Raw genomic sequence first — 13,761 nt, forward strand, 5'->3', positions numbered from 1 at the left:
TTAGCTCAGGTCATGATCTCACAGTCTGTGAGTTTGAGCCCTGCATCAGGGTCTGTGCTGACACCTCAGAGCCTGGAGCCTGCTTCAGATTCTGGGTCTCCCTCTCTCTGCCCCTCCCCCGCTTATGCCTCTGTCTCTCTCTCTCTCAAAAGTAAATAAACGTTAAAATGACAAAAAAAAAATAATAATTCCACAGACTTCTTTTTTATGGCGATTCCATTTCTCCCAGTTGTTTAAAAGAAGTACCAAAATGGCAATGCAAAGGGATTCTGTCATATCGGAGTACATTGGATTCACTTAAAATCAGCCCTTAGGAAACTTCCACAAAAGAGTACTGCCACTTAAAAATGCTGATAGTTTTTTAAACAAAATGACTGTTGGTATTATATGTGTTCCTCATTGCATATAGTGTTTATTGTTCTGCTTACTCAGACATGGATCAGAAACTGTCCGGTATCATTGTTAAAACCACAATTGCTAAGCAAGCAAGCATAACTTTGGTTAACGGCACTTTCGCAGTATGTAGCTAACAATGGTTTTGAGTTTATGAGAATGTTTATCAAACGGAATGATATTTAGCTCATGCCAGTAAATTTTTCCTGCTAAAACCTATTAACTTATGGAGTGTTTTTTTCTTATTTCTGAATAGTCAAATTTAGGTAAATATGTAATATAATGTGTTAAAGCAAATTTTATTTTACTGCTTCTATATGGCCCATATTTCTTTCCAGAATAATCCCACTGTCATATATTTTAACATAATAGCTATTCATTTTCCAAAATATAACTAATCACTGTTGTTGTTATAAATAAACTTCCAATAAGGATGCCTGAGTGGCTCAGTTGGAAAAGTGTCAGACTCTTGACTTTGGCTCAGGTCATGATCTCGCGGTTCCTGAGCTGGGACCCTGCACTGGGCTCTACACTGTCAGTGCCTGGGATTCTCCCTCTCTCACTCTCTCTCTGCCCCTCCCCTGTTCACTCTCTCTCTCAAAAATAAATAAATAAACCTTAAAAAATCAAACTTCCAATTGTAAAACTATTACCAAGGAAGGAAGATTTTAGGCAATGGCAAGCAGTTTTCTGGATATCCCATAATTACAGACTAAAATTTCATTCAGTGTCGGCCCTACTAAATATCCATCTCCCGGTGTCATATGCTTAAAGTTTATATGTTTTACAAAGAAATTGAGATAATAATGAAAAAGTTTGTGTATAAATCTTTATTTTTGTAATTGGATTCGTCTCAATAAATTACTTTGGAAAATTCATAGAAAAAAACTTATTTTGATACTATCCTAAATGACTTTCCAAGAGACTTGTATGCAACCTGATTCCTTCATCAATACAATTATATTTATTTAAAATTTGAGTTATTATAGCTTTATAGAAATAAATAATAAATGCTCTGCATAATAAAATCTCATAAATAGGAAGTCAAAACCAATAATCTGAAAATTAATGAGGATACAATGAGAGATCGTACTTTTCTTTCCCCAAATTATCGATTGATTTCATGAGAAGCAATATGAGGACATTAAGTTTCCTTTGTTCTTTTTACTAAAAAAAAAGGGACTTGAAAATATGGTCATTGAACCAAAGTCAATAAACCGGAACATATTAAATCAAATGGAAGGGATAGGATAAAGGAAATTGGCATTCTGAAATATTATAAAGTTGCAGAGAGAGGGACTGTTTAAGAATACCATTGAAACCACAAAGAACCCAGATGCAGTGAGACCTTAGTTATCTACAATGATAGTTCCTCAAACAATCAGTAAACTACCTTAAGCAAAGTTCACCCTGAAGTTTGCCTCATCTACTTCTGCACTTTGTGATGATCTTGTTTCTGGCAATATATTTATGCTTTTTAAAATTAAGCCAGTAATTTAGTATACTTTTATGGCATGTGATTGAATATAGTTTATTTCTGTAGACGTATAGCCAGTCTGAAGATATGTGTTTGATTTTGTTGTTATTAAATGCCTCTGTTAATAGCCAAATTATGGAAAGAGCCTAAATGTCCATCAACTGATGAATGGATAAAAAAATTGTGGTTTATATACACAATGGAGTACTACGTGGCAATGAGAAAGAATGAAATATGGCCCTTTGTAGCAACGTATATGGAACTGGAGAGTGTTATGTTAAGTGAAATAAGCCATACAGAGAAAGACAGATACCATATGTTTTCACTCTTAGGTGGATCCTGAGAAACTTAACAGAAACCCATGGGGGAGGGGAAGGAAAAAAAAAAAGGAGGTTGGAGTGGGAGACAGCCAAAGCATAAGAGACTCTTAAAAACTGAGAACAAACTGAGGGTTGATGGGGGGTGGGAGGGAGGGGAGGGTGGGTGATGGGTATTGAGGAGGGCGCCTTTTGGGATGAGCATTGGGTGTTGTATGGAAACAAATTTGACAATAAACTTCATATATTGAAAAAAAATAAAATTTAAAAAATAAAAAAAGCTTCTGTTAGTGCAATGCTGATAATATGTAACTATATCTATATCTAATCTATATCTGTATCTATATCTATATCTATATATCTAAATATGTCTACAAATCTGTTTCCCTGCCTATACAGAGATAGATACACTGTATGGTAAAATTAAGGTATTAAGGTGTTAAGTTCTACTTTAATCCACAGTAGTCAAACAATCCTAAATTAATATATGTAGGTGTGACTATCACATATTTCAATGTTCCAATTTGTTTAAGTGCTTTTGTAGGGGAAAGCATATCATCCTGATGAATTAAACATTAAAAGAGGACACCCATTATAATTGCCTCATTATTCATTATTGGAGAAATGTCATAAAAAGAAGAAATTAGGTATGTCTTACAGGGTTTGAAAGAACACAATTATAAGAATTAAAAAAAACATTTGAACTAAATGCATTTGAAAATCAAAGAAATGTATCTTTAATGCTACCCTGACTTCTTAGAAGCTGTGTGGAAATACATTTCAACTCAACATAATGAGGCTTTGCAATATATGATATCCTGAGATCAGATGAGATGCAAGAGAATAAAGATTGCTTAGAAGATTCAAGCCAAAGAGGACAACAATTTGGTAAGAATTTGTAGGGAGCATTTTAAGTACCAGATTAATGGTATGTGTATTGGCCTCCAAGTGTCATTTTGAACAATGAGGAATTCTGCTGATGGATATTAAATAGTTTATAACTTATGAATTTCAAAGAGCTGAAAATGGTCTTTTCTTTGGTGCCATGTTCTTTCAGAATCATAGAAATTTCTAATTGAATCGGCCATTGTAATCTGTTCTGGTGAAAAAGCCAAGTACTGAAGAGAAGAAAATGCAACTATATACTATAAATGCATTTGGGCTCATTACTCATTGTGTAATTAGTGACTGTCTGAATTTCAGTTCTGTTCTCTCATATTGGATTAAGTATTATTGACTCTGGTTCCCAAATACCCGTAAAACAAGTTTTCTCTTCATTAATCATCAGCACTGCTGTCTCAGTTCAGGCCCTATGTTCTCGAATCCTAACTATTGAAATAGCCTTCTGACTTCTTCCATTGCCACTTTACCTTCAGTGTGTTTCTATTCTTACCTCAGAAACACACGTTGGTCATAATTCTTTCCTTAATGTCACATATGTTCTCTTATCTTAGTAGGAAGTCCACATTCCCTGAACTGTTTATACTTCTCTTTAATCATTCTCAAGGGCCAAGAGCAAGAATTCTCATATTTCCCAAGATTTTCTTGATAATATCCTTGAGAAAATTAGATTATTTCCTCCATTGTTCTATCATTGTGCACTGTATTGTAACAGTGGATTGTGAACTTTTGTTTTCACTTCTGATTCCTCTTCTGAACTGTTTAATCCTGTGAGGAAAAGACTGCGTCTTATTCAAGGACTTTTGGGATAGTTTCAGGATTTCTGGGATAGTGATTACTACATAGTAGGTACACAATAGTGACTTGTTTAATAAATCAGGGTGTTAATTATTTCAGAATGTTTTTCTTTTTTACCTGTGTGATAATGGCATGTTTGATATTAAGGAGTAAATAAAGATAAGTTTTAAATTAGAAGTTTTTCCATCTAGTATACTTTTTTTAAAAAAATTAGCTATTTATAGGAGTCAGGTTCTCAAAAACATATAAAGTGGTGTGCATATAAATAGTAAGCAAAAATATAAGGAAGTTTTCTTGATGCATAGTAACTAAATAAATACCTAATAAAATAACTTCTGATTTATAAAGCTATTGAGCTTTATTATATATGGAGCTTGAGGAGATGTAAATGATTAATGGAGGCAAGGTTATTATGACACTGATGATCAGGGACAAAGCTCATGGAAATTAAAATTTTCCAGACCTCTCTAGAACGCCTCCCAGTGACAGGTCACAGAAAGTAGTAATGCTTCAGGTTATTTAACTGAAGGAAACAAATTAATGTGCATTCTTAATTATTATTTTTTTAAAGAGATATCATGATGAATGTAAATGTCCAATGGTGAAAGAAACAGCTTAATAGACATGGGTGTATAGATATAATAGATTATTGCAAATTTCATTTATATTAAAGACATGAAACAGATGTCAATTGAATACCTAGTCTATCTTCAATATTATAACATATGTATTATAACATAACATCTTGCACTATATATATATATATATATGATATTTAGTTTTATTTTCAAAAACCATGAGGAAGGTACGACCATTGTACTATTGTCACTTTGAAGATGATGGATGCTGAAGATTAAAGACATTACAAAATTTTCACATGGTCATAAAGGCAGTAAATGGTATTTCAAGACACAAACTCAGAATTATGACTCCCAAATCTAAACGTTTTCAACTATAACACCGTCTTCTTTTGAAAAGTTATAATTACAAAGACTTGGACATTTAAAAGCATTGAAAATATGTGTGACATATTCTCAAGGGAAAAACATGGGTGCACACACAAAAATAGAATCTGTGGTCCAGATTCAGGTTTCCAAATACCATCCTCCCGTAAAAGATGGCAAGGATCCTTGGAGAGGCAGTTGTTTCTAGAGCTGAGTCTGGGAAAATAGAAGATGAGCCTGGAATATACTGTGCTGCCAGATTTAAGAGGTGAAAAACAAACACAAAACAAAACAAACCAAAACAAAACAAAAAGACAAGAGCATGACCAAAGACCAAAGAGCAAAGTGCACAGAAACTAATTCAGTAATGGTTCCATTAGCAGAGCTATTTGAGCAATAAAATAAATGAAGGGGGTGTTGGATAACCCAAAGGAAAATAATTCCGAGTACATATTCGTACAACTATCTAACCAAATAAATACATAAAGAAGAAAGAACAACTCTTCCTTACAGAATCATTTCAGTTAAAATATCCGGGCACCTGCGTGGCTCAGGGTGTTGAGAGCCAACTTCGTCTGAGGGCATGATCTCATGGTTCGTGGGTTCGAGCCCTGAGTCAGGCTCTGTGCTGATAGCTTAGAGCCTGGAACCTGCTTTGGATTCTGTGCCTCCCTCTCTCTCTCTGCCCTCCCCTGCTTGCATTCTGCCTCTCTCTCAGAAATAAATAAACATTAAGAAAAATTAAATATATATATATAATATATATATATATATATATATATATATATATATATATGTTTGAAGGCCCTTTCATGCAGATGGCTGAAGCTGAAGAAGGAAGCTCATCCCCCTCAAAAAGCCACAGCCAAAGCAAAGTCTTTGAAGGCCAAGAAAGTGGTACTGAAAGGTGTCCACAGTCACACAAAAAAGATCTGCAGGTCATGTACCTTTCCAGGATCCAAGGCACTGAAGGCAGCCCAGATATCCTCTAAAAAGCACCCCCAGGAGAAACAAGCTTGACCACTAGGCCATCATTAAGTTCCCCCTGACTATAGATGGAGTCAGCCGTGAAGAAAATAGAAGACAACACTCCTGTGCTCATTGTGGATGCCAAGGCCAACAAGCACCAGGCCCAACAGGCTTTGAAGAAGTTTTACCGCATTGACTTGTCCAAGGTCAACACCCTGATTAGGCTGGATGGAAAGAAGAAAGCGTGTGTTCCACTGGCTCCCAAGTATGACACTTTGGATGTTGACAACAAAATTGGGTTTATCTAAATTGAGTCCAGCAGGCTAAATCTAAATCTAAATTTTTTCACCAAAATAAATAAAATAAAGTAAAATAATAAAATAACATAACATAAAAAAATAAAAATAAAAAAATGAAATAAAATAAAATAGTTGAAAGAATGGGAACATGGAAATTTGCCACAAAAACACCACAGTAATAATAGGTAGAGGCAACATATTGATGGGTGCTGAAAAGAATAAATGGAATATTTGCATACCCTAAATTATCTTCCCCAAGTATACATAAACTACAAAGAAAAATCCTAAATTTATAGTGAAAAAGGCAGGCAGACACTATGTTAAGTAAATGATCAAGTTTAAATCACTGGTAATATCACTCAGTGACATCATGTATCCTTGGAGAAGATGAAAAGACATGCATACCACCTCTCTGGCACTTTTCCCCATAATCAATTACCTCAATTTCATCATGAGAAAAATATCATGTAAACTTACATGCAGGGACATTGTACAAAATATTTGATGAGTAATCTTGACAAATATCACAGTAGTGAAAGAAAAGGAAAGAAAATGGGACAGTCACAGATCTCAGGAGATGAGACAAAGGTAACAGTAATGGCAGCATGATGTTCTAGATTGCACCATAGTGACCCAGAGCCCTTATGCCAGTTATGTACTGGCAACCAGTATACTTACACCTCTAGGCTCACCAAAGATAAGACTACCAAAGAGCTGAGCCAAATTTTGAATCTCAAAAGAGGCAGTTAACTCTAAGTAATGGAAAAGCAACAGCAGTATCCTTCTTATCTTTGCAATCATACACAAAGCTGACATCCCCAGAGTCCACTTGGGATTCTCTTTCCTCCTCTCTCTGCCCCTCCTCTTCTCATGGTCTATCTCTCTCTCTCTCAAAAAATAAATGAATAAACTTTTCATTCACACCTCAGAGACCTTGTGCATTCAGTTCCAGACCACTGAAATAAAGTGGGTCAAATGAATTTTTTGGTTTCCCAGTGCCTATGAAAGTTATGTTTGCATTATGCTGTAGTCTATTAAGAGTAAAACGTGCTTTACTGCTAAAAATGTTAACCATCATCTGAGCTTTCAGTGAGTCGTAATTTTTTTGGAGGGTCTTGTCTCAGTATTGATGGCTGCTGACTGACCAGGGTGATGGTTGCTGAAGGTTGGGTGGCTGGGGCAATTTCTTAAAATGAGACGACAATGAAGTTTGCTACATCCATTGATTCTTCCTTTAACAAACAATTTCTGCGTAGCGTGTGATTCTTTTTAATATCATTTTACCTACGGTAGAACTTCCTTAAAATTGGAGTCATTTCTCCCAAAGCCTCCCACTGCTTTATCCACTAAGCGTATGTGATAGTTTAGGTCTTTTTTCGTTTCAACAATCTTGATGGCTTTTTCACTAGGAGTAGATCCCATCTCAAGAAAACATTTTCTTTGCTCCTTTTATAAGAAGCAATTATTCATGCATTAAAGCTTTATTATGAGATTATGGCCATTCAAACATAATAATGAGGAAAAGTTTGAAATATTGCAAAAATTACCAAAATGTGACAAAGAGACACAAAGTGAGTAAAAGATATTTGAAAAATGACACTTCCAGTCTTGCTGACAATGAGTCTCCACAAACCTTCAATCTGCAGGCAACCCCCCCCCCCACCAAAAAAAAAAAAAAACCCAAAAACAAAAAAAAAACCAAATGCAATATTGGTGATGCGTGGTAAAGTGCAAGAAAACAAGTCCTGTCTGTATCTGTCATTTAATAGCTTCTTAATAGATGGGTGTGGAAAAAATAAGAATGGATAGGAATTTGAGATTTCAGGTATACGATCCAAGACTTTCAACGTTTTATTTTTTTCAAGATACATAACAGGGCAAATAAAAAATGTTGTTCTGTTCCTTTTGTCTAAATATCTGAGTCTACTGATCATCTGTAAGTGATATGGCACATATATAGTAGATTTTATTCCTTCTTAAAAATCTCTAGTGTGAAACGTAGGATTAGACAGGCATTTATCCCCTTTCCAATGGAGAATCTATCTTGTTTAATCATTGTAATACTAACTCCCTTTATTTTTTAGTGTATTTTTTTAAGCTTATTCATTTATTTTTTGAGAGAGAGAGAGGTAGACCATGAGAAGAGGAGGGGCAGAGAGAGGAGGAAAGAGAATCCCAAGTGGAGTCTGCAACCCACTCACCATGAGCTCCTGACCTGAGCCGAAATCAAGAATCAGATGCTCAACGGACAGCCACCCAGGTGCCCTCTAACCCCTTTTTAGAGATAAGTCAAAAAGAGATGACAATTCCAGTAGAAAAATAATTTAGACGAGTCTGTGAGGTCCTTCAAACCTGATGTTTGTCAATCATCATCGGACCTGATGCATTTTGAAAAATTTACCTTTGTGGGTCTGATCCTACTAACCCAGAAATGTTTTAGGGGTGTGGCCTAGGAAATGGCTTTAAAACAGTAAACAAACAACAAATGGAATAATGATGTGAATTGAGTTCCTATCAGCCATTCCTGAAACTGGGAGTAGAGTTTGAGTTTTTACTTCAGGTTTCTTGTCTATTTTCCTAGATGGCATTTTCATTCTTAGTGATTCCATGTGTGCATCATTGAGCGCAGTCAGCAAAAAATCAGAGTACCTGCATTAAAAATAAATACATAGTGGCCCCTGGGTGGTTCAGTCCGTTAGGCGCTGACTTCAGCTCTGGTCATGATCTTGCAGTCCATGAGTTCCAGCCCTGCGAGGGGCTCTGTGCTGACAGCTCAGAGACTAGAGCCTGCTTTGGATTCTGTGTCTCCCTCTCTCTCTCCCCTCCCCTGCTTGTGCTCTGTCTCTGTCTCTGAAAAAATGAATACACCTTAAAAAACATACATAGATGATTTGTTGACATCACGGTAATGTAATTTCAATGTATAATAACACCATTTAATCAGTAGATAGGAAAAGCTCACTTTTCCTTGCTGGGAGAGTTGTCTGAGAAGCCCAGGCGGAGGCAACAGTGATCTGATATTCTCTAACATCATGTATCTCATATATTTTCATGGTGGTCAGTGTTTTAGAAAATCTTCATATATTTACATATTTTTTATATATACCTTATATTATAGTTGTATTACATATACATATATATTGCACTGTTATCATATATGTGACATGATATATAACATGATTATATATTATATTTTATCACATCATATGAATTATACATTATATATCATATAATCATATAACATCATATATCATGATACCATACTATATATTCTATATGAATGTATTATATGTAAAATATTTTTTCAATATATTTTTTAACAATTTTTTAATGTTTATTTTTTTTTGAGAAAGAGAGACGGAGTGTGAGTGGGGAGGGACAGAGAGAGAGAGGGAGACAGAATTCAAAGCAGGCTCCAGGTTCTGACCTATCAGCATAGAGCCCAAGGTGGGGCTTGAACTCACGAACCATGAGATCATAACCTGAGCTGAAGTCAGTGGCTTAACCAACTGAGCCACCCACGTACCCCTCAATATATTTTATATGAGTAGATAAAATATATGATTAGAACATATTTTATAATAAAATAGATTTTATATAGAAAATATATGAATAGAATATATTTTTCCTATATTCTGTATGTATATATTATTATATATGATTTATATTCTATAAACATGTATTGTGTATATATTATATATTATGTATATATTATATAAATGCTAATAATATAAAAAAATGACTTTCAAAACTATATCAATTATATTTTTTCAGTATATCCATTGCCATTTAAAGTGAAATACACAAAAGGAAGGGGTATGTATTTCTGAACATTTCCATTGGAAATGTATCCCAGGCAAATTAAGAATAAGCCTTTGGGTACAATTAAAATGCAAATCTCAAGAGATCAAAGATGCTAATTGATCAATTCCTTTATGATATGAGTTTGAGATTTGGGAAGAGATGTTGCTATAAGAAGAGTGTTAACACACTACATTTCCGAAGACAATTCTTTGTCCTGGGACTGCATTAGAAATACAGGAAGAACAACACAAATCCTGAATGTGAATCTAGCTTTGAGCTAAAGCAAGAGATATTAATTCTCAACAAGGCACATGAAAATAAATAGTTATTGTAGTTAACTTGGGTGTCATTTCCATTCTATCAATGAAAGATAATAGAGACATTACCCAGAACTCTCCTCAACACCAGCAATTTTTTTCATCAACTTCATAATATTAATAGAGTTCCATTATATAGGAAATAGAGCTCTGTGCTAAACCACAGCAACAGATGAAAGCTGTCGCATTAACAATTCATGAGATCCAGAACTGCAAATAAGGGAAATATATGTCAAAAACTAATGGTGAATTTGGTGAATATTGAATGATGTCTTCTCTTCCTGTCATCTGATAATAAACCTCAAAATCACAGGAAGATGACTGAAAGAGGCTTCGTTTGGATGACTAAATCTCAGGTTAAGTCTAATCTTCTCTTCTTTCTGAAAATGTGTGCACGTGTTTTTCACACTGAAAACCTTTCTCTTCCTCTTTTTACATGACTGCATCTTTCAGTAAACCTTAAGAAAAGTGCCTCCAGGGGTGCCTGGGTGACTCTGGCAGTTGAGCTTCTGACTTGATTTCATCTCAGGTCATGATCTCAGTTTGTGGGGTTGAGCCCTGCGTCGGGCTCAGCAATGGCAGGGCAGAGCATGTTTGAGATTCTTTCTCCCTCTGCCCCTCTATCCTGCTTTCTCGATTTCTCTCTCTCAAAATAAATAAATAAACAAGAAGAAAACTAAAGTGCCTGTAATGAAAGGCCAGAAAAAATGCCTTCATTGATTAAATGCTTGTTAAATGGATTGGTGATGAATAGGCACCCTCGAGAGGGTGGGAGACACTAAATGATCAAGTCTCCTTAATACAACATCAAGTCCCTTTGGATCACTCGGGTGGAGTGTTAAACATCTGAAACAAACTTGCATTAACCATCATATTTATGTCACCTGAATTAGGCAAATAACTTCTCTAATTTCTAATAAGATCACCTTGTTTTAATACTTGGTTGTAAATCACATTTATTTTACTATTTTTAGCCTTTTATTTTTGACTTGGAAACTACTGTTTTTGGCAATGAATTGTGTGTTGCCTGATGTCACAGATAATCATGTGCTTTATTTAGGAGCAAACATGTTTGCTGAGCGCATGCACAAAACAATTTGGCTATGTTATAGATTAACTCTCATGTTTGGTCTTTCTTTACTCACCAATAGAAAGGGTATGTGACAAAAAAGGTGTAAAGAATTTTATCATTAACGTGTAAAGTAAGCAGGATTTTTCATATATATATATACACGAATATATATGTGTGTGTATATATATCTATATATCTGTGTGTGTATATATATATATATATATATATATATATATGTTTTCTTTAAAAAATTTAGCAAAGCTTTATTAACTACAAGAAACTATTAGGTGTGCTCATATAAGATCTTGTTAAGCTCCTAAAATGACCCTTTAAAGTATCTGTTAGGTGTTGACAAATTAAAACTGCCACACAAAGGTATCACTGAATTCACAAATTATAGAACTTTCTTTCCTAAATAGCCTTTATATTCTCTAAGAGCATCATATAATTGATTCCAGTAGGTAAGTTGCAAAAGGTATGATTTGGGGCCCAATGGTAGACTGGAGTAGATGGTAGTATATTCCAGGAAGAATCTCTTCCAAAATCATTCTGCCATCTTTGACCCTCTCATTATTGGAGTCTAGGTCAACTCTGGGTACTAAGTCTTTAAGCTTGAATTCTTTTCTGACTTTTGTTTCTGCTTTTCAGCAGGTAAGGTAAAAGGCCTGAGTTGATAAAAATGACTGGGAACAATTTCACTGAGATCACTCTCTTCATCCTCTCTGGATTTGCAAATCACCCGGAACTACAAGTCAGTCTTTTCTTAATGTTCCTCTTTATTTATCTGTTCACTGTTCTGGGGAACCTTGGGCTGATCATGTTAATCAGAATTGACTCTCATCTTCGCACACCTATGTACTTTTTTCTTAGCAACTTAGCATTTATTGACATATTTTATTCTTCCACTGTAACACCCAAGGCGCTGGTAAATTTCCAATCCAAACAGAAAACCATCTCTTTTGTTGCCTGCTTTGTTCAGATGTACTTTTTTGTGGGTTTGGTGTGTAGTGAGTGTTTTCTTTTGGGATCAATGGCCTATGACCGCTACGTAGCAATCTGCAATCCCTTATTGTACTCAGTGGTTATGTCCCGGAAAGTGTGCAACGGGCTGGGAGTCATGCCATATGCAATAGGCTTCACGAATTCTCTGGTATCCGTCTGTGTGATAAGCAGCTTGGCATTCTGTGATTCCAGCATCAATCATTTCTTCTGTGATACCACAGCTCTTTTGGCCCTGTCTTGTGCGGATGCGTTCAGCACAGAAATGGTGATCTTTGTCTTAGCTGGGACCACCCTTCTTAGCTCTCTGCTCATCATCACAGTCACTTACGTTGCCATCATCTCGGCCATTCTCAAGATCCAGTCTGCAGCAGGCAGACAGAAGGCCTTTTCCACCTGTGCTTCCCACCTCATGGGCGTCACTATCTTCTATGGGTCCCTGATTTTCACGTATTTGCAGCCTGATAACACATCATCCCTGACCCAGGCACAGGTGGCGTCCGTATTCTATACCATCGTCATTCCGATGTTGAATCCACTGATCTATAGTCTGAGGAACAGAGATGTGAAAAATGCTCTCCTGAGAGTCATGCATAGAAAACTTTTTTCATGACAAATCTGTGCATGTTACAATTAAAACTCACCTGGGTGGTTTCAGGCATTCAATTACCGCAACAATCAGGAAAATCGGAAAATGAACCCAAAAGGCTTACGCAAACTAAATCATAACTTAGAGTCTTGAAATTTGGGAAGCAAAATATTATTTTATTTGTTTATGCAGAGTACTGAATCAGCGCACGAGGAATTCGTTTCAGCATATAGATTATATATACTGTCTACACAGTGAGTTGCAAATACAATGTCAACGGACACTGGGTGATATAGGCAATCTCTTGATCATGTGAATTCATTTGGCCACATAGTTAAACGTGAGCTTTGATGTCTATGTGGCGGAGTATGGTCTTAAACTCAAACACAGCAGAGTTTTATTTCAAAAAAACCATAATGTGCCTCCCAAACTTCAAACACTTGGTAAACATTTAAATGCCTGTGTGTGTCGGTAAAGCAGCAGCTGTGGCACAATTCCTGAGTCATTTGGAAGTATATTACAACGATTCTTGTCTTTCCAAATCAGGCAGACATGCTCGGTGAAGTCTATGGTTTTAAAAGGAGAAACTGGGCTTTTATTTTGTTTTTCCTTGAAAAGGGACTCCGTTTAATGGACTCCCTCAGGCACTGTTACAAATGACCACTGGAAAGAACATGTCCTTCAGTACTGCCTTTGTTGTGCATAAGTCACCGAGCAGTAGTCAAAGTCGCTGGCAACCACTTTTTTTTTTTTAATTTTTTGTTTTTCAACGTTTATTTATTTTTGGGACAGAGAGAGACAGAGCATGAACGGGGGAGGGGCAGAGAGAGAGGGAGACACAGAATCGGAAACAGGCTCCAGGCTCTGAGCCATCAGCCCAGAG

The 13,761-nt window shown here is 35.8% G+C and overlaps 1 protein-coding gene across 1 annotated transcript; it reads left to right on the plus strand.

Annotated features, from left to right (window-relative positions):
• Positions 1-11,969: 11,969 nt before the first annotated feature.
• Positions 11,970-12,902, plus strand: LOC101081755 (olfactory receptor 8I2). Its single transcript, XM_003993273.3, has one exon. The coding sequence runs from the start codon at positions 11,970-11,972 to the stop codon at positions 12,900-12,902; it is 933 nt and encodes a 310-aa protein (XP_003993322.2).
• Positions 12,903-13,761: the final 859 nt, after the last annotated feature.

The sequence above is a fragment of the Felis catus genome, chromosome D1 (genome assembly GCF_018350175.1).
Source record: "Felis catus isolate Fca126 chromosome D1, F.catus_Fca126_mat1.0, whole genome shotgun sequence".
Classification (NCBI taxonomy): Eukaryota; Metazoa; Chordata; class Mammalia; order Carnivora; family Felidae; genus Felis; species Felis catus.